The sequence below is a fragment of the Amphibalanus amphitrite genome, unplaced genomic scaffold (genome assembly GCF_019059575.1).
Source record: "Amphibalanus amphitrite isolate SeventyFive unplaced genomic scaffold, NRLGWU_Aamphi_draft 000796F_arrow, whole genome shotgun sequence".
NCBI lineage: Eukaryota > Metazoa > Arthropoda > Thecostraca > Balanomorpha > Balanidae > Amphibalanus > Amphibalanus amphitrite.
In genome coordinates, this window is record NW_024882290.1 from 194,374 (window position 1) to 219,993 (window position 25,620).

The 25,620-nt window shown below is 51.9% G+C and overlaps 1 protein-coding gene across 3 annotated transcripts; it reads right to left on the minus strand.

Annotated features, from left to right (window-relative positions):
• Window positions 1-533: 533 nt before the first annotated feature.
• Window positions 534-25,582, minus strand: LOC122366323. 3 transcript variants are annotated; one of them, XM_043338472.1, is made up of 5 exons: window positions 25,219-25,582; window positions 16,459-16,579; window positions 15,787-15,910; window positions 5,069-5,882; window positions 534-1,777 (listed from the first exon to the last, which is right to left on the minus strand). In XM_043338472.1, the coding sequence occupies exons 1-5, from the start codon at window positions 25,223-25,225 to the stop codon at window positions 1,551-1,553; spliced, it is 1,293 nt and encodes a 430-aa protein (XP_043194407.1). In that variant the 5' UTR covers window positions 25,226-25,582; the 3' UTR covers window positions 534-1,550. The 3 variants fall into 3 exon arrangements, with proteins under 3 accessions (XP_043194407.1, XP_043194409.1, XP_043194408.1); XM_043338474.1 differs by lacking the exons at window positions 15,787-15,910; window positions 16,459-16,579; window positions 25,219-25,582 and adding an exon at window positions 14,374-14,766; XM_043338473.1 differs by lacking the exons at window positions 15,787-15,910; window positions 16,459-16,579; window positions 25,219-25,582 and adding an exon at window positions 14,152-14,322.
• Window positions 25,583-25,620: the final 38 nt, after the last annotated feature.

Sequence of the window (25,620 nt, forward strand, 5' to 3'; positions counted from 1 at the left end):
CATCACACATATGCTTGTACGTATATGGCTTGAATTGATCCCGGATCCCGAATCTGATTCCGGATCAGGAAAGAAGATGACTGACAGTCATTTTCTTTCCGGTATCAAAGGTTGGGCCTCAGATAACAGGTCCGGCCTGCCATCAGTGAGCTTCAAGTCGTGCGGCACAGCCTACTTCCAGGCGCTCCGCGTTAAAGCCGTCTAACGGCGGTAGAGGAACTACATATGTATAGGTAGCGCCAGTGAACGATGTTTGTGTGGTTGACATCTTTTAACGGGCGTCCTTTATGCAATTTATTGGTAAGGCTATAGGCAACGGTTAATCTTAGGATATCAAAGCCGCTGTTACTATGCAACGCCATATGAGTTACCTTAATCGTTGGTAGGGCTCGGATCCTAACAGGCCTACTTAAAACGGCATCCTCAAACGATCTTTTTATTTAGTACGTAACGATGTGTATTTATCTTTTGGGCTCACCCGTAATACAATACGTGAGCATCGTGCAGATGAGTAAGACACATGCACGCAGCACGCAAAAAAAAAAAAAAACACACACACATGGACCGTAGACAGTAGATACGCAAACATACCTCACGTTCAATTCTTTTGTTGCAGCAATCGACAACGGCTCATTCTGACAGCCATAGACCCAATACTCAGTACAATATGAGTGCGGTACCATCTTCCAGTGGCCGCCAAAAGCATTCATACGCAGTGCACCCGACTTATTCAGCCAATGCACTCAATCGCTCGCGTTAATTGATATCCCAGGCACGCAGCTGACCTAGACGAGAAATAACGGAGGAGAAAACATGGAATAATATCGGAGACATAGCATTCTAAAGACGACCCCCAGTGAAACAGTCACTGAAAAATGGCAGGATTGGTTGATATGTTGTCAAGCTTAAACGCTTGATAGGTAGGTAACTGTAGCTCTTAAATGAATGACATTTAGCTAGGTCATGGTAAGGTAAGTTCGTTCTGAGTCCGTGTTCGTAACTCGTTTACATGTTGCAATCCCTATCATAAAAACAGTTAAGCATGTCATGTGACAAACATGTCATGGACCGTCACAAAGTGCAAGGTCGTGGGGTGCAAAACACTGCGAAAACGAGGCGTTGTTTGAGCGCTGGTATTGTAGAAAATTAACTTTTAACACGCAACTTTTCGAATTTTCTGTGTTTACAGACGTAGAATATGGGTCCCACTGGATAGAATACTGATGCTTATTGCTTACTGTGTGTAGGTGCAGCGCGCAAACGTTGTACCTACTTGCCCACCACAAATACAAACATATTCAACCCTTCTCATGCTATCCCTGAGAGATGCCACTCCCCGCGCCCTATCCGGGCTTTTCACACGCACAAACGTAGTCAACTGTTCCGCCGCTTTACATTTTGCATGTGAGTTTCATCTGCGTCCGCCCTAGCTACATCACCGAGACCGTTGACGACTGGACGGGACCTTCAACTGAACCTACGAAAACCGACCTCAACACCGTCTCGTGCACGCTGACAGAACTTGAGCCTCTTCTCTCCACCACCAGAGTTCAGTGCGTTACAACATCGGGCATCGGGTCGGGCACCACGGAGACGCCGTTAACGGTCACCTGGGTGGGCCGGCTGATGTGCAGGTGCGCTCCCGCCCGCCGCGGATCCTGATCCAGCTCCTGGGCCGACTCCTGCGTCTGTTTCTCTCCGGCCGGAGACCGGGCAGTCCGCTTCCTGCGCGGCGCCACCGGCGGCTCGGGTGACTGGTCGTCGGCGGCGAACTGCGTTAGGCCCCCGTTGCCCGCGCCACTATCACCAAGCGTTCGCCTCAGTTGGCTGTCGGCGGCCGAAACCACTCGCGTCGGCTCGTTTGTAGGGTAGGACGGCCCCTAAAAAAACGCACCGACGGAGTGATAACGACGAGGTATATGGTCGGGATTAAGGATATGCAGGTTTGACGAATCTCGAAGTCGCATCTATTAAATAGGTGAGGGTGGGTGGGAAACTTCTCGCCCACTCTCTGCTCCACTCGCCGTCCGTCGCAGTCGACGACTGCCGTTCGCGCCTCTCGGCTCTGCTGCCAGCGGCGCGCCCGTTCCTACACTCCCCTTCGCACCACCCCTAGTCAGGGTCTGCCCCGCGTCTGTCGGCGGGGTGATTTATCTGTCTCCGACCCCCGTCTCCCTTTGCTCCGGTCACGTTCAGTGGCGCCCGGGCAGGGTCCTAACCTTCCATAGCCGCGTCGCCGCTATGAGTTGATTAGGCCCCCGTTGCCCGCGCCACTATCACCAAGCGTTCGCCTCAGTTGGCTGTCGGCGGCCGAAACCACTCGCGTCGGCTCGTTTGTAGGGTAGGACGGCCCCTAAAAAAACGCCAAATACACCCAATGGAATTAGCCGAGGCGCCGGTGGCGGACCCGATGTGTGCAGGGGTTACAGTGCAGCCCAGGCGTCGGCGGCGGGCCCGATGTATGTGCATAAGTTGCAGAGTAGCTGAGGCGTCGGCGGCGGTCCTGATGTACTTACGTGCAAGGGTTGCAGCGTAGCCGAGGCGTCAGTGGCGGACCTGATGCGTGTGCGTGAGTTGCCGAGTAGCCGAGGCGTCGGCGGCGGGCCTGATGTATGTGCCGTTGCAGAGTAGCCGAGGCGTCGGCGGCGGACCTGATGCATGTGCGTGAGTTGCAGAGTAGCCGAGGCGTCGGCGGCGGACCTGATGCATGTGCAGTTGCAGAGTAGCCGAGGCGTCGGCGGCGGACCTGATGTATGTGCCGTTGCAGAGTAACCGAGGCGTCGGGGGCGGACCTGATGCATGTGTGTGAGTTGCAGAGTAGCCGAGGCGTCGGCGGCGGACCTCATGTACGTCCGAACATGGGTGGAGAATTGTTTTCAAGTTGGTATGGCGCCAGTTGCTTGAAACAATACTATCGTGTTTTATTCTTATCAAACTGAAATCCTTAAATTTCGTAGCTGCCATACCATCATTTAAGTTGGTGTGGCGCGTGCCATGCCTGCCATACCATATTCTCGACCCATGCCAGTGCAGAGTTTATGGGGTGGCTGAGGCTATACGACGGCGGGCCTGATGTGTGTGCATGAGTAGCAGAGGAGCCGAGGCGTCGGCGGCGGACCTGATGCATGTGCATGAGTTGCAGAGTAGCCGAGGCGTCGGCGGCGGACCTGATGTATGTGCGTGATTTGCAGAGTAGCCGAGGCGTCGGCGGCGGACCTGATGTATGTGCGTGATTTGCAGAGTGGCCGGGGCGTTGTCGGCGAACCTGATGTGTGTGCGTGGGTTGCAGAGTAGCCGAGGCGTCGGTGGCGGACCTGATGTATGTGCGGTGCAGAGTAGGACGTCGACTACGGAAAATCGGAATACCGATACCAAACCAAGTACCAACCTAGGGTACATTATACCAACAAAATACCGAACACATTAGGAATCAAATAGCAAGTACCGAGTTGGTATCAGTATGGTATCGGTATACCGAAAAGTTGTATCCGAGGACATCTCTACTGCAGAGTAGCCGAGGCGTCGGCGGCGGACCTGATGCATGTGGGTGCCGAGGCGTCGGCGGCGGACCTGATGTATGTGCGGTGCAGAGTAGGACGTCGACTACGGAAAATCGGAATACCGATACAAAACCAAGTACCAACCTAGGGTGCATTATACCAACAAAATACCGAACACATTAGGAATCAAATAGCAAGTACCGATTTGGTATCAGTATGGTATCGGTATACCGAAAAGTTGTATCCGAGGACATCTCTACTGCAGAGTAGCCGAGGCGTCGGCGGCGGACCTGATGCATGTGGGTGCCGAGGCGTCGGCGGCGGACCTGATGTATGTGCGGTGCAGAGTAGTGACGTCAACTACGGAAAATCGGAATACCGATACTAAACCAAGTACCAACCTAGGGTGCATTATACCAACAAAATACCGAACACATTAGGAATCAAACAGCAAGTACCGAATTGGTATCAGTATGGTATCGGTATACCGAAAAGTTGTATCCGAGGACATCTCTACTGCAGAGTAGCCGAGGCGTCGGCGGCGGACCTGGTGCATGTGCGTGCCGAGGCGTCGGCGGCGGACCTGATGCATGTGCGTGCCGAGGCGTCGGCGGCGGACCTGATGCATGTGCGTGCCGAGGCGTCGGCGGCGGACCTGATGTATGTGCGTGCCGAGGCGTCGGCGGCGGACCTGATGCATGTGCATGAGTATGTATGTGCGTGAGTTGCAGAGTAGCCGAGGCGTCGGCAGCGGGCTTGATGTATGTGCAGTGCGGAGTAGCCGGGGCGTCGGACGCATTGCAGTTGCAGAGTAGCCGAGGGGTCGGCGGCGGACCTGATGTGTGTGCATGAGTTGTAGGGTGGCCGGAACCAGGTGTTTTGTGTGTATCGCGTCGCAGGTTGGGGTGCCGCGTTGCACGACCCTTCAAAGCGTGCCTACCAGGCTCCCCGGTTTCCTTTACGATTGTGTGTGCGCTTAATATGCCTCTGAATAGATGCGCGTCAGTCGCCGGGGAACCATCCTCATGGTGGCGCCGCGTCAGTCGCCGGGCAACCATCCTCGTGGTGTCGCCGCCAAGGAACCGCACTCCGCTGTACGTACCCCCGAGCCGTGCTCGATACGCCTCACCTGCCGTGCCGGCGTTAGTGTGCCTGACCATAGAATCCTTGCAGCCGTTGGTACTCCCCACAGCTTCCCTGGCTCCCTTCTCGCTCGCTCTCCGCTCCACTCGCCGGCGGCCATGTCGGCGTTAAGGAGTGCGTGATCGGATAATCCTCGTAGCCGTTGGCACTCCGCACGGATTCCTTAGCTCACTTCTCGCCCACTCTCTGCTCCACTCGCCGTCCGTCGCAGTCGACGACTGCCGTTCGCGCCTCTCGGCTCTGCTGCCAGCGGCGCGCCCGTTCCTACACTCCCCTTCGCACCACCCCTAGTCAGGGTCTGCCCCGCGTCTGTCGGCGGGGTGATTTATCTGTCTCCGACCCCCGTCTCCCTTTGCTCCGGTCACGTTCAGTGGCGCCCGGGCAGGGTCCTAACCTTCCATAGCCGCGTCGCCGCTATGAGTTGAGTGGCGGTGCGCCGCCTCCGCGCGAGCCCGTGCTGCCGTCACTGGACGACACCTCCAAGATGGCGCTGGTGTCGCCCGGTGCGCCCACCGGCCCGGACGGCGACACGGCCGCCGTCGGCTTGGACAGCTTCCCGTTGCGCGTCAGCGTCGGGTTGGAGATGAGGAAGATCTGGCGACCGAACGTCACGCCGCGCTTCTTCTTGTTGTTGCGCGTGCCGCGGCGCCGCGCCAGCGCCCAGCAGCAGACACCGACAAAGAAGGCGAGCGCGCCGAGCACTCCGAGGACCACTGCGGCGATGGTCTCCGCCACGAGCGCCTGCCGTTCGTCTGAGGGCGGCACCGTGCCGCCCAGCTCACCGTCCGCCCAGTCGTAGCGCGTCTCGTCAAACTCGCCGGCCTCGTCGACGATCCTGACATCGGCACAGGCTCGGAATTCCTCCTGCGGGCCGCAGCCGATGCCCTCGGTGCCGTTCCCGCAGGTGCCCCAGTTGTTGCCGGCCACGTAGCGCCACTGGAACACGCACTGACGGCAGGTGAGGTCGGCGGGCAGCCGGTAGCGCAGCTGGATCTTGCCGTTCCAGGCCGGCTGCGGGTAGTAGCGCACGCCGCCGCCGTCCGAGAGCTGCAGCTTGTAGCGGTCCAGGCAGCGCTGAGTGGCCGGACGAGCGTTGCTGTTCACCGGGCAGACGCGCATCTCGAAGTAGCCCTTGTGGTTGGCAGTGAGCTCGACGCCTACGGGGATTGATGAGCCGGCGGCGTATGTGCGCACGATCTCACCGCGGCCGTACATCCCGCCAGCCTCGTTCGGTCGGGGCTGGAACACAGACAAGGGCAGGTCAGGTCAGGTCAGGTCAGGTCAGGTCGAACCCTCTCGTTCAGACGGGGTTGGAACACAGACACGGCGAGGGTCAGGCGACACCAGGTCAGGTAAGGTCAGATCAGTTCCATCCATCCTCGTTCGGACATATCTTCTAAAGCATGGTATACATATGTACATTTTCATGTAAATGTGTCATCTGATTGCGATAAGCCCCGACTTATGACTAGCTTTGAATCACAATTCCCGCGTATGATCACCACATTTGCTGTTGGATAAAGCATGAACACTGAGGAAGTGACATAATGCCAGCCACCACAGTGACAGGACTCGGACATGACCCATACTGTTGCCGTCGACAAACCGAGCAGCTGTCTATCACAACTGATTGTATGTACAGCGGGCGGACTGACCGAGGAGTTTGGCCATGCCTACTTGGTAACAATGACCAGAGGTCACCGCGCTCGACAACAATGACTGGAGATTACATAGTATTGTTGATATCTGGTAATGACCGGACTATGAATACTGAACAGTGAACCCGTTGATGGTCGTGGTTGGCCGCAGTAGCCAGACGGATACAATGGACAGAGGTCGGATGTAATACTCGGTTGCAATGACTGCAGGAGGTTGACGGCAGCCATGGCCGGAGTTGTGGAGGTCGACGGCACTCCGATCCGTCTCGGTCGGCTGCAGAGGTGGCCAACTGATTTAGCGGACCGATAACGCCGTCAGAAACAGTTATATAGCCCGCAGCCGGCAACGGCTACCAGCCAGCAGAAAGAACGACGGAATGAAGCTTTGTAATGGTCGCTGAGCTTCGGTGTATTTGTAAAAGGTAGGTATATTTGTAACAAATTTAAAATATACAGACCGGCCGCATACGTATACTGCACGGATGGCAAGTCCAGCGAGGGAAGACGACCGGACGGGGTCCGGCGAGGGAAGTGACCGGCCCGCGGAGCCTGTCTCTCCATTGAGGACCCAAAGCAGGCCCCCGGCTGGAGGAGCCAGGCCTCATTGGAGCCCAACTGGCCGTGCGGTCGCGCGCGGCGGCTGCGATTATCGGCCCGGAGCTGTCCTCTGGTCGCGCGCGGCGGCTGCGATTACCCACCGGAGCTGTCCGCCGGCTGACGGTGGAGCCGCCGAAGGACCGGATGTGGGTGGGAGAGGAGGGGGGGGGGGGGGCGGCGCGGTACAGCCGGAACTCCACGGCTGTGAGTTCACATCGCCGGACATCCTCCTATGGGTCTGAGAGATGTGCGGGCGCCTCTGATTCACCAATTCAATGTCATCGGAGCAGTTTTCAATGATACCGGGACTCACTCGAGCTTCATTAGCTCTGATTCGATTCAGATGTATGAAACGAAGACCCAATGACCAAGCTGCTAATCGCACTGAAGGCTAGTTTTTTCTTATTCTTAGGTTATGGGCATAGCAACAAATGCCTTGAGATCGGCTGACCTGTGCAGGAACATCCGATGTCACGGACCAACAGCTATCAACGTGTTGCGCCTTTGCTTTTATTCACCTTTCTGACTTTCTCCTCTCTCCACTATCTCCAACTCGGAAATCTCCTCTCCTCTCTTACTTCGCCACATTTTTTTCTCTCTCTCTCCCTCCCTCCCTCTCTCTCTCTCTCTCTCTCTCTCTCTCTCTCTCTCTCTCTCTCTCTCTCTCTCTCTCTCTCTCTCTCTCTCTCTCTCTCTCTCGTATCGCCGCGTGCGCCCCAGGTGGGCGGTAAGTGATAGGAAAGAAGGCCCATATTTAGCCGCCGCTATACACAGCTCTGAAAACACCTGTGGTGGCCGCGCTTGAACGATCAATCTCGGTACGAGGCACAGTCGCTGACCACTGCTGCGCTCTGTTTTCCAACAGATGGCTGGTGAAAACTATCCGGCGGTCTTGCTCTCGCCCCGGTTGCATTTCTTTCCATCTTTGTGGCCCTCTCATCGTTATGACAGACGGCCATTACGGGCGTTCATTTTTCTGCCCTATTCCGTTCGTTTTCGTCCGTTTCGCATTACTCGCTCCATATATGCATTAGTTCTTATGCCTTTCTGCCTCCGACCACAACATTCTTTCATTCGTCAGCTTGGCATAATTTTGTATCCGCGCTCATCACCCTTTGAATCTGCTTTCTCTCTCTCTCTCTCTCTCTCTCTCTCTCTCTCTCTCTCTCTCTCTCTCTCTCTCTCTCTCTCTCTCTCTCTCTCTCTCTCTCTCTCTCTCTCTCTCTCTCTCTCTCTCTCTCTCTCTCCGTCTCTTTATGTCGTCTTGCGGTCCGTCTAAAATTAGTCTCAAGCCTGGCGTCGCCGGTCGATCTGCTGCCTGAGATAGGGTCAGATCAGCTAAGGAAGTGGAAGTAGAAAGTCAACGCTGATCAGTCGGTCAGATGGGGAGATAGTCGCGACCAGAGATGACCAGTTATACTGGTAGTGAGAGTTGTATGACTGCGGGTCGGTGAGTGACGAGACTGCAAAACTGCTTCCGTGCATTGAGTTATGTAATGTTATAGTTTTGAAGAGCCGTCAAGCCTTAGCGAGTGAAGCGATGGAGAAGAACGTTATATGTATGTTTGCATTGGTCCGAGGTCGGTGATAGATAGCAAGGCTTATGGGTATGGGTATGTCTCGGTGGATGGTGGGTAGCACGCGTCATCCAGTACAATTCCGTCACCGTTGCCGACCGGAGGGTAGTGCAGGGAGGAGCGTGACCGGACGCACCCCGTGTGCAGTGGAGCGTAGCGAGACGTCAGTGACCGGTCCGGTACCGGTGCTGACTTTCATAGTACCTACCGGCATCAGCACCCACAGATGGATAGCAGATATCAGCAACATCAGCATATACAGATAGACATGAGGCTCAGCAGCAGCACCAGACCAAGTCCAGTACCCTGCACTATCAACTATCCAAACCTCCAGCTGGGGTCTGTTGATACCGAGCGATGTGGTAGAAATCGGTGACAACGCGCCTGACACCGCTGTCTGATTGCTTCCCATTGTCAGTGGTCGCTGGTTCACGTTCGAAATGTCAGTAGAGCATGCAAACTGCAGAGTCATCGGTCTTATTTACGTGCCACCTGCATACGAAAGACAATTGGAAACCGCCGTGACGATCGCGTTGGCACCAATAGTCAACATGGAAATCAAGCCAGCACAGACGAGCTCGCTGCATCGACATTAAATGTGATGATGACGATGAGTGTTGTTAATGTCATAATAGCCGTTTTCACGACGGCCATCTGGTACACGTTATACAGATCAGGTGCAGATTTGGTCAAATCAGGTTCAGTGTGTCTCTTAGCACTTAGCAGAGCCAGCTAGGGTTGCACTAATTGCTTATATGCCTGCTTTGTCATATTATCAGAGAGCATCATCGATTAAAACACTGAAATAAATTCATAAAATGAAGATATTTGCTGTAAAAGAAATTAGGTGCAGATTTGGTCAAATCAGGTGCATTCGCCGGATAGCCCGTCGTGAAAACGGCTAATGTGGAGAGAGGAGGTCAGATAGGCGACTGAGTGCAGAATATAGGGTAAATCGGTGAAGGTGCGGTGCACTGTGCAGGAAAGGAAGGTGAGCTCGTGAAGCGGCTGGATCTGAGCTGTCCAGCTGAGTTCAGTGAGCTGCACAGCTGGGCTCAGTGAACTGTCCAGCTGAGCTCATTGAGCTGTCAGTTGAGCTAAGCGAGGTGTCAGGCGAGCTCAATGAGCTGCCAGCTGAGCCTGAGTGAGCTGAGTGAGCTGAGCTATTAGCTGAGCCGATTGAGCTGTCGGCCAGGCTCAGTGCGCTGTCCATCTGAGGTCACTTAGCCAAGCGCAGTGAGCTGATCATTTACCGGCGGTCGTTGCCGTCGGTACCGTCGGGCCCGAGTCTGATCTGGGTCGGTCCGTGGCATGTTTCCCATTCGCCCGGCAGTCAGACGGGTGGTTTACCCAAACAGCGCCGCGCCGCTGTGGGAAAACGGTCATCCAGCGCCGGCGGCAGCCGCCGCCCACGCTTCTGTCGGCTGCCGCCGCCGCAGTTTTTGTACCAAAACCGACACCAGTTAGTCCAACAGGGCACATACTGGTTCCGGCCGCGACAGTCAGCTTTTACTTCAAATCAGGCTTACAGCAGATTGAATTTATCGTGGTTGCATCTTTAGCTTGACTTCGTATACGATTCTTCTTGTTTTAAACGCTAACACGAAGGAATTGTCCGCCTACATATAATTCGCGATCAGTCGTCCCAGCATTTTAACCCCTGATTTTAACAAGGTACTTGCGCTTTAAATGATTATATCAAATAACATGATGTTGCAAGTGTTATGATATTGCAAGTGATTGGAAGTGTTATCAAATAACACTTCCAATCCACGTTCTTCCCTGGTTCAGGTGGATGATCACATCGCACTGCCAAACGATTAATAATCAGCAAGTAGTGGTTACCTTGTAAACCGTTGTAACACAGTTATGTAAATCGACGAAATAATTCCTGCCTCCATCGCAGTCGCGCATGCAGAACGTGGCTATAATTCACCATCAGTATGTGTCGGCACATCCATCAGCAGTCATGTATATCTGAGACGGTAGAGCGGAGCGGCTGGCTGCCCCGTCCACCGACCCTCCTTCCCCAGACCGTGGGTACGGGGAGGGGTAGGACGGAGGGGAGGGCGGCCACCCACCGTGACGTCATTATACCCAGTGGCGGCGCCCCAGGGGTGGTGACCGTGCCGGGCGCCGCCGGCCACTCCCAGGCCTGTCGACTTCCTTGGCACTCGATGGGTCCAAGACGGGCAGCGTCTGCCTGCCACGGCAGGGGCTGAACGTTGCACTCGAAAGTGCATAGGACATCGGACCCTATACTGCACAGTGGATATGTCTGTATAGCAGAGCGCGCCGACGACATGAAGCATCGCGGAATAAGCTTTGTCTGCAGCTTGCAGCTTCGGTTGGTCGACAGTGAAGGCGAATTTACCCTTTTTCTACGGGATGTTACAAAACTTCTTATATCTTCGTGACAACTGTTGCGCACGTATCGTCATTATTACGATAGCTAATGATGGGAAGCCATTCCATCGTGTGGTCAGGGCTCTGTCGCTGTCATATCGTCGCGCTATTTAATGTCCGTGAGTCTCTGCTATTTCAAGTCTGGCCATCGTTTACCGGCGGCCGACCGTGAAATGGGCCCGATAAATCCGCCCTGCACCGTGGGATTCGCCACGCCGACGCGCGCCGCTGACCGACGAACGCCGTCGGTGCCGACAGCTGAGGCGGCCGACGGGGAGTGGGCCCGCTCGGTCCACTGATCACCGACGGACGCTCCCGGCGGGCCGACGGCGTCGAGGGACGTGTTTGGTCGGAGCTGGAGCGCTGTTCGCTGACCGGGACGGCATAACAGCGCCAAAACGCTCCGCGGTCAGGGGAGACGAGGCAACAAGAGAGGCACCAGAAGTATGGCGAAATGTGACTTTGAACACGAACTTCAGCCGCATTTCTGTGCTCTATATAAAATTTGCCGATGTTATATTACCATACCCCTTTCATAGCTTTTGCAGGACAGTCGAATTTAAGGGCTTGTCGTTAAATTCAATTTTGTGGAAAACTCGCATCGTGAAAAATCGCTCAGGCGAATTTTTGTGGGTAAAATGTTTCGTCCTTCAGATGCCGCTAAACAAGGAAGAACCACCGTTTACAATCGAAAGGTCAGGGAGAGATGTATGCGGACATGCCATGACTGGCGGACAGAGGAATGACGAACGGACGAGGACGGGAACGAATGCGAAGACGGACGGACAGAGACGGGCGGATTGACGGATCACCGAGCGGACGGGCGGACTACAGTTTTGTTAATAGGTGTCGCTTTTACCAGTCTCTAAATTGCTAAAGCCTTCGATTAAGTTGTGCGCCCCCCTTTTAACGTTCCGTTCGCTTAAACTGCTGTATTGTTTGGACAATTGTATTGGCTATGTGTATATTAAAAACCATATGTATTCGTTTATTACATTCGATGTTCTCGCCAACATGTGTGCAATACTAGATAACTAAGTTCGTATGTAAAATTATATATGTCTCGATTTTGTGGCGAAATACAAGAGATATCTGTATGTTACAGTGTTTCTACTGGCTACACCAGCCAGAAGCGCTTGGTCAGGTGATCAGACGGACAGAGAGATCTAACGGATGGACGCACAAACAGACACATGAACTGCCGGTTGGCCGCCATGTAGCCACTGAAACACATGGGATCCTCCGCCCAAACCATCTCGGACAGGCCGGTGGGCTCTGAGGTGCGCCGGCAGCCCGGGGCGGGGTTTCGTCAGACAGCTGGCGGCGGTCGGACCGGTCGCGCTGCCGGCCGGCCGGCTGACCGGCTGGCTGGCGAAAGTGAGAGAGGCACGCGGGCACGCACGTCTGACCACTCTCCTGTCGAGCGGGAGCGGCCGGTGGCGGTCCGCGGCATGTAGCGGCGGCCCGGCCAGAGACCCGCCTGCCCGGTCCGACAGCGGCGTGATTTTCGATCCCTTTGTGACGGAACTCTGACGATCTGAGAGGTATCCCATCCTAAGACCAACGTTTGAAGCACTCAAAATGCAATGCAAACCCTTATTGTAAATAGTTTCCCTGTTCTGATACGAGATGAAATTAGGATTGCAATGCACATACGGTATTTCCACTAGGCTGATTTACCTCCTTCGTGTAAATTCTGAGTTTCGGCGAGTAGGATTCCTAACGTTACTTAGCCTACATAGGTATGGCGCGCCGACAGATCCTTTATATCGAGTCAGCTTCTCATCTCAGAGTTCCCTGGTGGTCCCATGGAACCGGGAGCGCTCCGTTCCACCCGGGCAGCGTTTCAGGCCACTCGGCTCCGTCAGCCCATTCAGTGGAGACGCGTCCCCGTCTCCGTCACCGCCGCGGCACTGTCTGCGGTCTGCGACCTGCGGAGACCCCATTCCGGGCCCGTCTGTGGACCTATCGCCGACCACCGCCGCGTCACAACTCGGTGCGTGCAAACACACCGCGCGGGCCGATCTACCGCTGCGCCGACCCGTGGCCTGGATAGATAGTAGATACTGCCGACTACACCGCCTGAGACGCCGGCTGAGAGCGAGGACGGACAGCTCCCACTTCCCAGAGAACCCTCACATCACAGCCATAAGCTGCATAGTGCACATTCCTCAATACGCCACCAAAAGTTAAAACGGACGTCTGTTCATAGACCAAATAACAGTTGTCAAATACAGCCGAATCGATCACAAATCCGGATTCTATTCTTCATATCCGCCGGTCAGAGGTCATTGAGGTCAAAGGTCAGCCCGCCATTTCCGACAGTCCTGACCTGTAAGCCCTCGGAGCAGCCCGGCTGTCCCCGCGGGCTATTGGTGACCTTGGCGGAGCCATTCCTCAGCCTTAGCCATTGTGCGCTGACTCCCGTGCTCGCTGCGCCACGCGGCGCGTGCGGGCTAAACATGGTCCTGGGTGGAGGCGCCTCCACGCGGTGCTAAGTAATGAACGGAACATGTGCATATCAGACTTGTAAACGACTCAAATTTTTTTTGAGTCGATTCTTTGTTTGAGTCTGGAAATTTGAATCGATTCAGCAAACGACTCATGATATTAAATTTAATTGATTCGAATCAACTCATGACTCATCAAGTTCCTCGATAAAATGATTCGAATCAACTCATGACTCGAGCAACTAGCCAAGGGAATGATTCGAATCAACTCATGACTCACACATTTTGATGAATCGATTCAAATCAACTCATGACTCATACGACATTTTTATTGAACTTATTTCATTTAACCCATGACTCACTATAGACATTTGTTGATTATTTGACTCAAAGCTATGCTAAAATGAATATGCCGCATACCACAATTGTATTAAGCAGCATAGTAGCCTTGACCAAAGATTCAAGCAGCTACCTACCTAGTAGGACTAGGTAAATAGGTACCTACCTTACACCTACCTATCTTCAACACTCAACAGTCAACACTCAACAGTGCAATGTCAGATAAATTTGTAAGTAACTCTGAGAGACAATTATAATATAAGTAAGGACTAAGGAGTAGCATAGTAACCTATCTCCTATTATTACCTAGAAAGTCTTATTTGAAAATTCAAAAGCACAAGTTCCGAGAGGCATTCATGTTTTTTTTTTTTAATCAAACCTTTTCTACATGATAATGAGACAAATGTTACTACTTCTTACTTATCAGATAAAATTATTCAAACAGTACAACCTCAAAAATAGGATTAATCCCAATTCCCACCTGTGAAATATCCAGCATCAGCAGGGACTCCATGGGCCACTAGGAGGCCATGACCTTGCATGAGTGGCTCAGGCCTCAGAATCAGATATGATCTTGAGTTGAGACTCATTGAAAGTAGTTAATGTTGATGATGTAGGTATACAATATACATTCTCCAAACGGCACCAGTAGTTTAGCAGTGCCAACTGGCTGCCAGCTAGATAGAGCCCATCCGTCACTTACCATTTATGTTGGCTCAACGTGGAGATTAAAATGAAGGAATATAAAAAAAATATTGTTAGTCTACAATTTTAGATTAAAAATGACGTCATTGAATATTAATCGATATCAGGAGCACCGGAGCACTGACCAAGTGGCTCTTTTGGTAAAAATAAATTGTCATTGGTGCAATTCGGGCAACGTCATCCGGCCAATTTGTCACGAGATTCAGACGTGAAAGTTATCAACTGCGCCATTAATGTAGTTTTCTTAAAACATACTATGACTTTCACATTCTATTCTCGAATTCATGACGTCACTCATAGTACATATTTTAGGCGAATGGAGATCGCTGAGGAAATATTTCAAAGCCGCTCCTTTACATTATTCTGAAGATTCTATGATGTCATAAGACAAGTTTCTTTTTAAACTTCTATTTCATGGAAAATGTGCATTTTGTGGTTTATTGGCAGTTGAGCATCGCAATTTTGCGGTTTATAGGTGAGTTTATTTATATTATAGCACAGCCTATAGGTAGTTTATAGGCTATAGGTAGTTTGGGCGTATTTGACTCTATAGACGCCCAAACTCTTATGCTGTTGATTGATTATTGGGACCAAATTGGGACTGGGAGAAGGGGAGGCAGCCGCAGGTGTCATTTCTGACTTCTGACATGTAAAATGTAGGTACCTAGGTAGTGTACCAGGTACTTGGTTTGGTAAGACTAAGTACCTACCAACTGCCAAATGCTTTTGGCTCATTAGGCGCCTGTGCCTGAGCCTCTGAGGCTCTTGTAAGTCTGAAATATGGAGTTAAGTGATGGCTAAAGCTGAAGGGTGATCTAGCATTGATTATTAGGGTGTTGATGATGACTTGTAAACGACTCAAATTTTTTTTGAGTCGATTCTTTGTTTGAGTCTGAAAATTTGAATCGATTCATCAAATGACTCATGATGCTAAATTTAATCGATTCGAATCAACTCATGACTCATCAAGTTCCTCGATGAAGTGATTCGAATCAACTCACGACTCATCGAAAAACGGTTTGATTCTGAGTCGATTCACGAATCAACTCAGAGTCGTTTACAAGTCTGGTGCATATGAATGGTGGGACTATAAAGCCGATTGACTTGGGGTGATGGTACACACAGTGAAGCCTGGTGTAGTGGGATACAGCTGCTTGGTTATTCTCATGCACAGCAAGATGTTATATGTTTAGGATCTGGATGAAAGTTGAGGTTTGCTGATAAAGGTGCAATGAGGCATTAATAAAATCTTCATTCGCCATGCCCGAGGAAGATTATCCGCTAACGATCCCGCCCAGTCCTCTGGTGTTGTGTAGCGCTGCGCAGCGCTGTTCTTCCTGCGCTGTGTTTCGGTTGGGCTACAGCACAGCACCCGGCCGGCTCTGACCCGTCGCGGTAGTTCCATTCTCACCTGTGTCAGGTCCCAGGCGTCGCCACAGATACCGCATCGGCCGCTGTTCTGCACCCACTGGCGACTGAAGCCACCGCAGTTCAACTCGTGGTCGTTGTCGTTCCGAGGCAGTGAGAAGCCGTACCTGATCGCGGAGAACACCGGTGAGCATGTGCTTGCATATGTAGGTAAAGATGCGCAACACTCAGCAATCATGCGCCAATCGTAAGGAATCTGAGACTTTATCAACAGTTTCATCGATGATCAATCTAGGCGTGTACCTTACAGAAAAGTGTCGAAATTGATTTTATCTCCCCGCATATCTTCTCAGCCTTTCTCATCTGTGTCTTAGCCAACTCGTGATTGCCGCTCACAGCTTTTACCATCCAGATTTATTTATGTGAGTAAGCGAGATGTGACATAAACTTTTGTCTTTCGCCACTAGCTAGCGACGTAATCACTATCGACTAAAGTTTCTTCATCCGCTCCCCTGGTGATTTACTGGTAATCTCTTCACACATTTAGGGTCTCATTTATCTCTGATCACATGTGTGATCAACTGCGAAAAATGATAAATTGAAATAAACGGCTGTTATGATAAGTGCTAGGCAATATGAAAACAGACAATCAGCGAACCAATGACCTAGACTCGGACGCGCCCATATATGTCATGAGAGAGTATGTGGATCCTACCTCCAGGCGGTGGATCGTCCGGGCGGCTCGTACAGCCGTCCGTGTCCACTGGCCGTGTGGAGCAGCACACAGCCCAGTAGACAGACGAGCAGACAGACCCCGCTCCGCGATCCTCGAGCGGCTGTGGGCGCCGAGAGAGAGGAACGTCAGGTCACCAGACACAGGGAAATGGGACAGGCGATAGGGAAAAACGGATAGGTCAGGCACGACTGACGGAACCGACAGGCCGGAAGGGCAGCCGGAAAGGCAACACAAGGCAAACGAGGTAAACGAAGGGACAAAGAGCAAGCCAGAACAGACATGCATAGCATGACAAACAACACGAGAGTGAGAGTTATTTACATGGTGCAATATTCATTTGAGGGATTTAAAACCATCTTAAAAAGCTGAAATTCTGCTTGAGGCTCATTATTTAAATTAAAAATTTAAGAAATAACCAGTAACCTCAGAATATCAATCAGAAATAGGAGACAAAAAGTTATATTTGAAATGGTCGCATATTTCGCTCTTGGAGTTTCATCAGCGATAATTACAGAAAAAAAAACTTTATCACTGGTGTTTTCTGTACTTATCGCTGATGAAGCTCCAGGAGCGAAATATTCGACCATTTTAAATATAACCTTTTGGCTCCTATTTCTGATTTAATTTTTGAGGTTACTGCCGTTATTGTTTATGGGTTTACAACCATTCAGGGAGCACCCAGTAAAGCACGGTGGAATGAACCAGAAATATCGCTGGAGGAGATTGTGAAGGTGGTGGGGGGCCGGGGCATAGCAGCAAAAAAAAGCTTGCTCTAGGCGAGCCACGTATGGCATTAGATCACGTTATGATCTAACGCTCGGTCGGAATGGAAACAACCTTGCATGCCTGCTGGTGTGTTCGACTGGACCAAGGCGACTGGACGGAACTACAAGGACGCCATGACAGGGACAAACGTAAAACGCACGTCACCTCGCACAGATTTCGCACTTTCACGACCTGTCTCGCGCTATGGTGCGGAAACATGACCGATGAAGCAGAAGAAAACAAACACTAGACATCTATAAGAGTGTTTTCTCGGTAAACGATTGATCAGACGTTATCGTAGGCTGATAAATTAGCGGTCAACACCAGCTTACTATGCACTAAGCGTGGCAAAGAAACACTGACCTGATGTGATGCTGTGCCAGCACCAGCAACGGCATCAGCGTGTTGATGTGTGTCCCAACATTGTGACTAATCAGTCACCGGTCAGTCATCAGAGTATGGACCTAGACGGTGCCGGACCGGACTGTTATGCAGGGCGTGACCGTGGACCGTAAACGGGTTTGAGACCGCCCGTCTGATAAAATAACCACTTCTTACAGGTATGAAACCTCGCTGAGCGTCTCCAGATACACGATTAGACTACTTGAGGGAGCGAGGTGTTCCAATTAACGCAAATGCACAAGCAGACAGGCAGCCGAACAGACAGACACACAACCGAACCAAAGAAATAAAAGATAAGTATGCATTAGCAAACAGGTAGGCAAGTGAACAAACAAGCAAACAAACGGACAAACAAAGAAGGAAGAAACAAACAAATACGCAAATAAACAAATGAACAAACAAAACGAACTGACAGACGTACAGACAGACAGACATACAGACAGACAGACATACAGACAGACAGACATACAGACAGACAGACAGATAGACAGACGCCGAAGCCCACCCCACAGACCTGAACTGTTCAGCGCGGAACGTTCAGTGCCACACAATTGTGACTTGTGATTGAGTCGTGAGTTACGTCACGACACCCGCGTTGCTTCTGACGTGATTTAACGAAATCGGTCGTGTTTTGCAACTGCTGTTGGGGACACAATTCAAGGTTTGTGGTTGAATTGGGACTGGTCACCTTCACGCTTTCTACGACAGCAAATGCTTAATGGAGCACATTTACCGCAAGGCTTTTGATATGGTGAATGGGTGAATAATGAAGTTGCTTTTAATTGTTATTGCATGTTAAAGGGAATATTATTGTTAACGTCGCGCTCTATTTAGCAGATCACCAAGAAGCTGACCAATGTCCACTGAAACGGTCCGTGAAGGATGACCAGTTTGATGTCAAAAATTTCAGTACGATCGCTGATGCATGCCCGGGTTTTTAACTGACGAGTCCATGAGAATTATCGTGCGGTTTGCTTTTCTCGTTGACACATGACGGTGCGGAGACAGTGGCCTACCTTTTTGTAATACATCAGTGCGGTGTATAAAGGATACACTATAAACAAACGGCGGGTGATTTTGTTGTGCCCTCATGCGTCTCCATGTCTTTCTTCATTGACTATTTGTTCATTGTGTCGGCTGTACTGTGAGCCTTTATGAGAGACAGTGTTTTTGCTTCTCCCAAGTCCCAAACAAACGCTGGGAGTGGGAAAGCCTCTGGTTCCGCAATACGCGTCTCAATCGGAAAGAAACAACCAGCACTGCCACTGTGCTCTGTCCATTCTGATTCTGGGAGGCAAAAACCGGCATTGTGTATACCCTTCACATACGTCCCTGAACAGGAGAGATAGGGTCGCTATACTTACAGCCGGGCAGAGAAACCGTTTCTCAGAGAGCACCGCTCCAGAACCCACGTGACAGAGGAACCGTTTCTCTGAGAGCATCCCTCGAGCACCCACGTGAGCTCTCAGTGCCCAGCTGCCGTCGCCGCCCCTCCAGCCACAGGCAGCGGTCGCAACTTTCACCTGGAGAGTCATCCAGGACCGATCCCAGTCCTGACCGGACTATAGTAACCTGTCGGATGCAAAGGCGTTCCAGTCGGAGGACCCAAAGCGTCGGCTTTCTGCGCCAAGCAGGCTGGTCAGCGGCATCGCTTCAGGCTGTAGAAAGGGACAAGCATGACGACCGGAGGGCTTGGAGTTTTGCACGCGTGGTCAGTCTCCGGCCTTGGCTACCGCTTCCTCTCACCAGAGCGCGTTCTGCCCCCCCCCCCCTCCCTCTCACACACACACAACGCGGAGTGCGTGTGTGTCTGACCGTCATCTCATGCCAGAGGCAGTGACTGGCACTCTCTCCGGCTCGGAGGAAATCTCAATGAGCGGTAGCGAGTACACGTTAGGCAATCAACAAAAGTCCGCTGCAAATTCGGATCGGGCAGGCCTGCTGTAATCTCTAGTTCAGCATGATTAATACCATACTTGAGTTATCCGCTATTCATTACTCATTCGTCTCATTTTGCAGTATCAGTCATGCCACTGCGCCCATTGTTAATGATGATACGTTTCTGTGAAATGCATAATCACACACGTGCATGCGTCTTTCCGCGCTGCGTCATCGTTCCCTTCCGATAATCCTCGCTGACGGAGCGCTGCCGCCTCAGCCGACCATTCTTTCCGGGAACGTCCCGATCAGTTCCTGTCGAAATCCACCAACGCAGTCGACCGGGACCGGGTCACTTGCATAGCGTGTACCGTTTTCCCGGAGCAGCACCGGGTTCTGGGAAGAATTTACATCAATGATAGGCACGTGGTGTTGATCAATGATCATACACGCGCGTGGGTACTCGATCTGCCTTGCATCGACCGTCTTTTTTAGAGAAGTAGGTGAACTCTTGCTGCAATCAACGGACCGGCTGTTGTCGAGCAAAACTTATCACTGACCAATCTCCCACCAAAATCGACATGTTGAAGGGAAATACAAGTATTTCACCGATTAGTTTGTCGCCTCACAATAGCAATGGACCGACCCTCTTATGGACCTCCACCAATCTGCCTGGAAGGAAAATCGGTCTACCTCAGACCGACTGTGACTGACCAGTGACCAGCGACCACTGACCACTGTGTTCAGTCCAGCATTGGTCGAATTACACACCAAATCGACACAGAACGACCGTGACATTGACGACGTGCCTATACTCCCAGACAACTCGCCGTGGCGTCCCCACTCCCCATGCTGAATTATCGATACTGTTTGTCGGCATCGAGCGCCCGTTCACGGCCGTCGTCCATACCGTGTACTGGGCTCAATGGTTCCCCGAAACAACCCGGTAATGTGGTCAGGACTGGCCGATAATCACGGCAATGACTCGACGATTGAGTGCCACATAATAATGACAAGTGACCAAATAACTATGTGTGATGATGACTGTTTTGCAGGTGTCCACCACATGGCCAATAAAATAGCTTATTTAAAAAAAAAAAATTGATTGAATTTCTTAAGATTTTAAATATTTATGTGGATTGCCTTTATACCGGTGCCATATAAAGTTTGTTGAAACATGTTGGCTATATATGCGGGGGGTGCAGGCAACTAGGACGTAGGTACACGATAGGCATAAGTATAGGTAGGTAATTCGATGTACCTTTTTTTCGGCTACTAGTCGTTTGATTTTTTTTCTCGGCAAAACGACTAGTAGCCGAAAAAAAAGTAAAAACATACATCGAATAACAATGTCTAATCGTAAAAGCTTGAAATCATATATGTAGGTACATACCTTCTAGAGTATAGACGACGCCGTCCATATCCCAAGCACATGACATGCGGCAGATTTAGGCTACATCTGATAACAAGGATCCCGACACAGATTCTCTACTGCTGAGAACAATGGCAGATAGGGAAACGGTCTCCGGTACAGTGGACGAGCTCTGTCAGACAATGAGCGGCGGCTGCAGCTGTCACTCGAGAGGTTCCGGACGGCGACACGGTCCGAGCACCGATAGACAGACGGCACGGACCGCACCGGGACAGAGGGGAGAGAGGGACGGAGAAGAGCAGAGAGGAGGAGAGGGAGTCGGGAGAAGATGGAGACAAGTGATGTCGATAAGAAACCAGGAGAGAGAGAGAGAGAGAGAGAGAGAGAGAGAGAGAGAGAGAGAGAGAGAGAGAGAGAGAGAGAGAGAGAGAGAGAGGAGGAGGAAAAGAGATAGGTATAGGGCTAGGAGTGAGCGAGATGGCGAGTGTGCCAGACAGGAAGGAATAATACATGGAAGAAGCAGAAGAGAATTGAAAGATACAGTAAGGCAGAGGTGGAGAACATTCCAGAAAATCTTGTCGGACCAACAGTCTACCATCAATTCTGATTAGCCTGGCGGATAGGAAGGAAAGGAGTGCCTGAGGCGCGTTCCTCAGTAGATAAACAATAAACATCTCCGCCCACCCCCGCCTGTCCCGAGGACCAACTTTCGGGAAGGGACCAATGGCGGTCGAGATCAGACGAGAAGGAGAGAGAGAGAGAGAGAGAGAGAGAGAGAGAGAGAGAGAGAGAGAGAGAGAGAGAGAGAGAGAGAGAGAGAGAGAGAGAGAGAGAGAGAGAGAGAGGAGAGAGGAAGAGGAGAGAGTTGGTCGGGAGATCGCCAGGAATGCAGGGAACGGACCAGGATTCAGGAATAGTCGATGGACAAACATACAGGAGGACACAGACAAATCGACGGAAAGACAGACCGACAAACATTAACGGGTGGACCTACAGACAGAAGTAGAACTACAGACGATCTAGTCGCGGGCACCCATGCACCTGTGCAATGTGCATATGGCAGCCACTGAGGGTTGGTCGTGGTCACTGGTCAGGGCCGCGTCGGTTCTAGGGATGGGGTCTGAATTATGACCCTTGAGCTGAGGTGGGGCGCCGGGCGGGGCTGCCCTTCCCATTACAGTCCTCCAGCGATTACCATCGGCTCGGTCCCTCTGTCCCTATTGGTCCCGGTGACGGCACCAGCCAGACTCGTGATCTATGGGCCGGTCCTTCAGCAGTTTTTGCTCGTTGTTAAGTCTAAAATTGGATTTTAGTGCGGATGAACAGGTCGTCCGTTTCAAGGCTACCAGACTGAGGGAATGAGGGTGGATATAATGTATGTGCAAAACTTCTCTAGAATGGCGTAACAATAGTCCCAGCCATAAAAGCAAGGCCTTGAACGAACAGAAGTGCTCTCCCTTTCTCCCAATTATGTAGAGGGATTTATATCCTGTGAGAGGCCATGTCTTCAATCAAGAATCGTCTGGCCCAATAGCCCCTAAATTGGAAATCCCATGAGACGAGTGACAATGATGACCGAAAATAGCCATGAGAGCCGGCTAAGAAATCGCAGACATTATTTTCATTAAAAGGCCAATCTGATTACGAACCAAACGGCCGGTTTACCTGCTTGTAAAATATCGGAGCAGTCCTTGCTACTGCCACAGGTGCCAATATGCATTAGGTATACGTTATACTGCATACAGTCGGCAATTAGGAGTTCCTAAATGGGTCACCGACCGCATGGGACCAATATGTGCAGCTCGTTCCCTTCGATCAGTTCTGCGCGCCCAATGAATGCGAGTACCTACAGCTATTTTCTTCTGACCAGTTTCCCCTGGCCGAAACATATATGCAGCCGTTTTCCTTCGGTTAGTCTCCCTTGGGCCAGTACATCCAGCAAGCTACGATCAGTTTCCTGGGGCCAATAGGCAATACGTATACAGCCGTTTCTCTCCGATCAGTTTCCCCGGGGCCAATGTATATAGCCGTTTCCTTTCGATCAGTTTCCCCGGGGCAAATATATACAGCCGTTTCCCTCCGATCAGTTTCCCCGGGGCCAATATATACAGCCGGCGGCAGCGGTCGGCTGTGACGGGTGTAATGACCGGTCATGTCGTAACGGTATTCTCGGCGGGCGCGCCGCGGCCCTCTCCGCCGCCGCCGGTTGCATAAGGCCTGCGTTCGGAGATTGATCCCGCCGCGGCTCTCTGAGAGGTGAATAGCTTTCACTTTACGTGCAGTGACTGCTTGTCACATACATTCTCACCGACGCGTGACAGGTAGCGGCGTCACGGCGGCACACACTTGGCCTCTCAGCCTCTCACATGGACCTGAGGACATCGGTCAGCTCTTCTCTGACCGGCGAGATCCGACGCGGCGGCACCCGGCCTCTCACACATGGGCCCGGGGACATGGGTCAGCTCTTCTGTGACCGGCAAGATCCGACGCAGCGGTACCAGCCTCTCACATGGGTCAGTAACATGGGTCAGCTCTTCTCTGACCGGCAAGATCCGACGCGGCGGCACGCAGTCGGCCTCTCCATTGGCCCAGGGACATGGGTCAGCTCGCACCCTCGTCCGGCGAGATCCGACGGGGCCGGCGGACTCCTGACCAAACCTGACCGGTCGAGTGGGCTGTCATGAAACCTGATTGCAGACCACTGCCGGAACCTACGCGCAGAAACGATGGTCATGACTGCAGCCGGTCACTGACCGAATACACAAAGCGGGCCACGAATTCAGGACAATGCTGGTTGGAGTGGACGTCAGTTAGGTACAGGCTGAAGGTTTAAACTCTTTCGGCAGTCAGAAACTCGCGTGCAAGAGCTTATTCAAATGTATTGGTTCTCGTTCGCATCAATCGGGGAGCCGTTTAATCATTCGATACGGACAGGCTGAAATAAGTCGCTGAATGTTGAACGGACACTATCAGGGTGTCTTACATCCATTACATGTGACCAAACATGTGAATGTCACGTCACATGAGTCGGTCCGGGGCGAATGTAACCACCAGCTGGTTATGGTAACTAGTATCTACCGGTTCCCAGCATGGTCCCATGCGCTGAGACACATAGTCAAGGTTCCAGAACGCCTCTAACCAGGTCAGCCTATGTCTGGTGTTCTACTCCCATAATTCCGTGCAATTGAAACGTGTCCACTTCACGTGTCGCGTGACGGTTATGTATAGTGCCAAGGTGATTTAAAGCCACCAAAGGTGACGGAACCAACCACTGACCAAAGGACACCGAAGCAATTCATAGAGAAGTCGGCTCGACTTTCCCATAATCGGGCGTTCGTCAGGTCGTTCCGCCGTGCAAGGTCACTGAAGCCTGGGAGACTGACAGTATCCATGAACATTGGCGCCAACTGGGTGACGTGCAGTGGCACCCAGGCTGCCCCTGACGCCCACGTAGCTGAGCGGCGTGTCCGGTGCCCAATTGCTCACTTCCCAGTGACTAGTGACCACTAATTCTCGGGGTGCGGCAGCCGCCGCTTGCACTCAATCGCTGACGGCGCGCCGCCTGAGTCACCAGCGGTTCCTCTGAAGACTGCGGTCGTGGATCGCTTCCTCCAATAGTCGCTGGGGCGGTGATAAAACACTGGACAGACTCAGTAGTCCGGATATGCGTCATAGAATGTGAGCTGGACAGACGGTATTCGGGCCGGTGTCTAAGTGCGCACTTACGTAACATTCCATTCTTATAGGGCCTTTGTTTCGCTTCGCATTCACATAGGAACCGGGTAGAGAAATAGATATGAGACTATAAATGGCCCGTTCACTTTTCAGACTTCCTTTTATCCAACTATAAAATAGTGACCATTTGGCAAAAAGAGTAAAGACAAAAGCGTTAATTAAATGTGTTTCTATCGTGAATTTCTACCGTGAACTCGCAATAACTGTGCAGCCCACCTTTCACGACGTTCCTAAGCGTCCATGCTTGCGAGGACTCCAAAGCAAAAGGAGAGCGACCGGAAAACCGTTTAGAGATAAGATTAATAAAATGATAAGAACTAATAATTCCAACAATTTTTCATGTTTCGATAAGAACGGTTCAATCTGTTAGTTGAGCTATCTAGCCTAGATAAATGGCTACCATAGCATGGCCAAGATATTGTTAGGATGGAAATCGAAATGCGCTTTTATCGGCTTGCCGTGTGGCCCGCTAGGAAAAAGGTAGGTACGTGGTATGTGAGTATGTAACATATAGTATCACGCTGCTGACAGGGAATGTCAATTATCTCTAAACTGACACCCAATCCACGCACCTGCAGATATCTCACCTGACATGGCGCCGTCGTTCTTCCGGTGTATCACCGCGACGAGTCTGTGATGCTGTTTCCTCTCGGCTCCGACCCTCCTCACAGTTCCTATGGCTGCTGAAGAAAAGGAGCGCTGCAGCTTTAGGTCGGGCACCCTCTCACTCAAAACCACCCAGACCGAGCAGCGCTCCTCTCGCTGGGAGAACAGCACCGTTCAACCGACGCTGGCCGGCCGGCAGACACTGCCGCTACACCGAAACTCTGGAGACCACGACGCCGCACAGGCGACTAGCACCAAAACGCTGAACGCTCGGCCATTCACTGCCGGCACCCGCACTCTGATTCACGTCGCGGTCACTGCGACACCGTCCGTCGCTCACCGACGTGCTTCCGACGGCTGCGCGCCACTGACTGCCGCCGCCC

Bases quoted from the DNA above. Each gene is read 5' to 3' on its own strand.
- LOC122366323 (XM_043338472.1), bottom strand. The intron at 15,911-16,458 runs GTAGGATCCACA...CTCCGCGATCAG, and splicing joins GGACGATCCACCGCCTGGAG to GTACGGCTTCTCACTGCCTC. The intron at 5,883-15,786 runs GTGAGAATGGAA...TCTGTGTTCCAG, and splicing joins ACGCCTGGGACCTGACACAG to CCCCGACCGAACGAGGCTGG.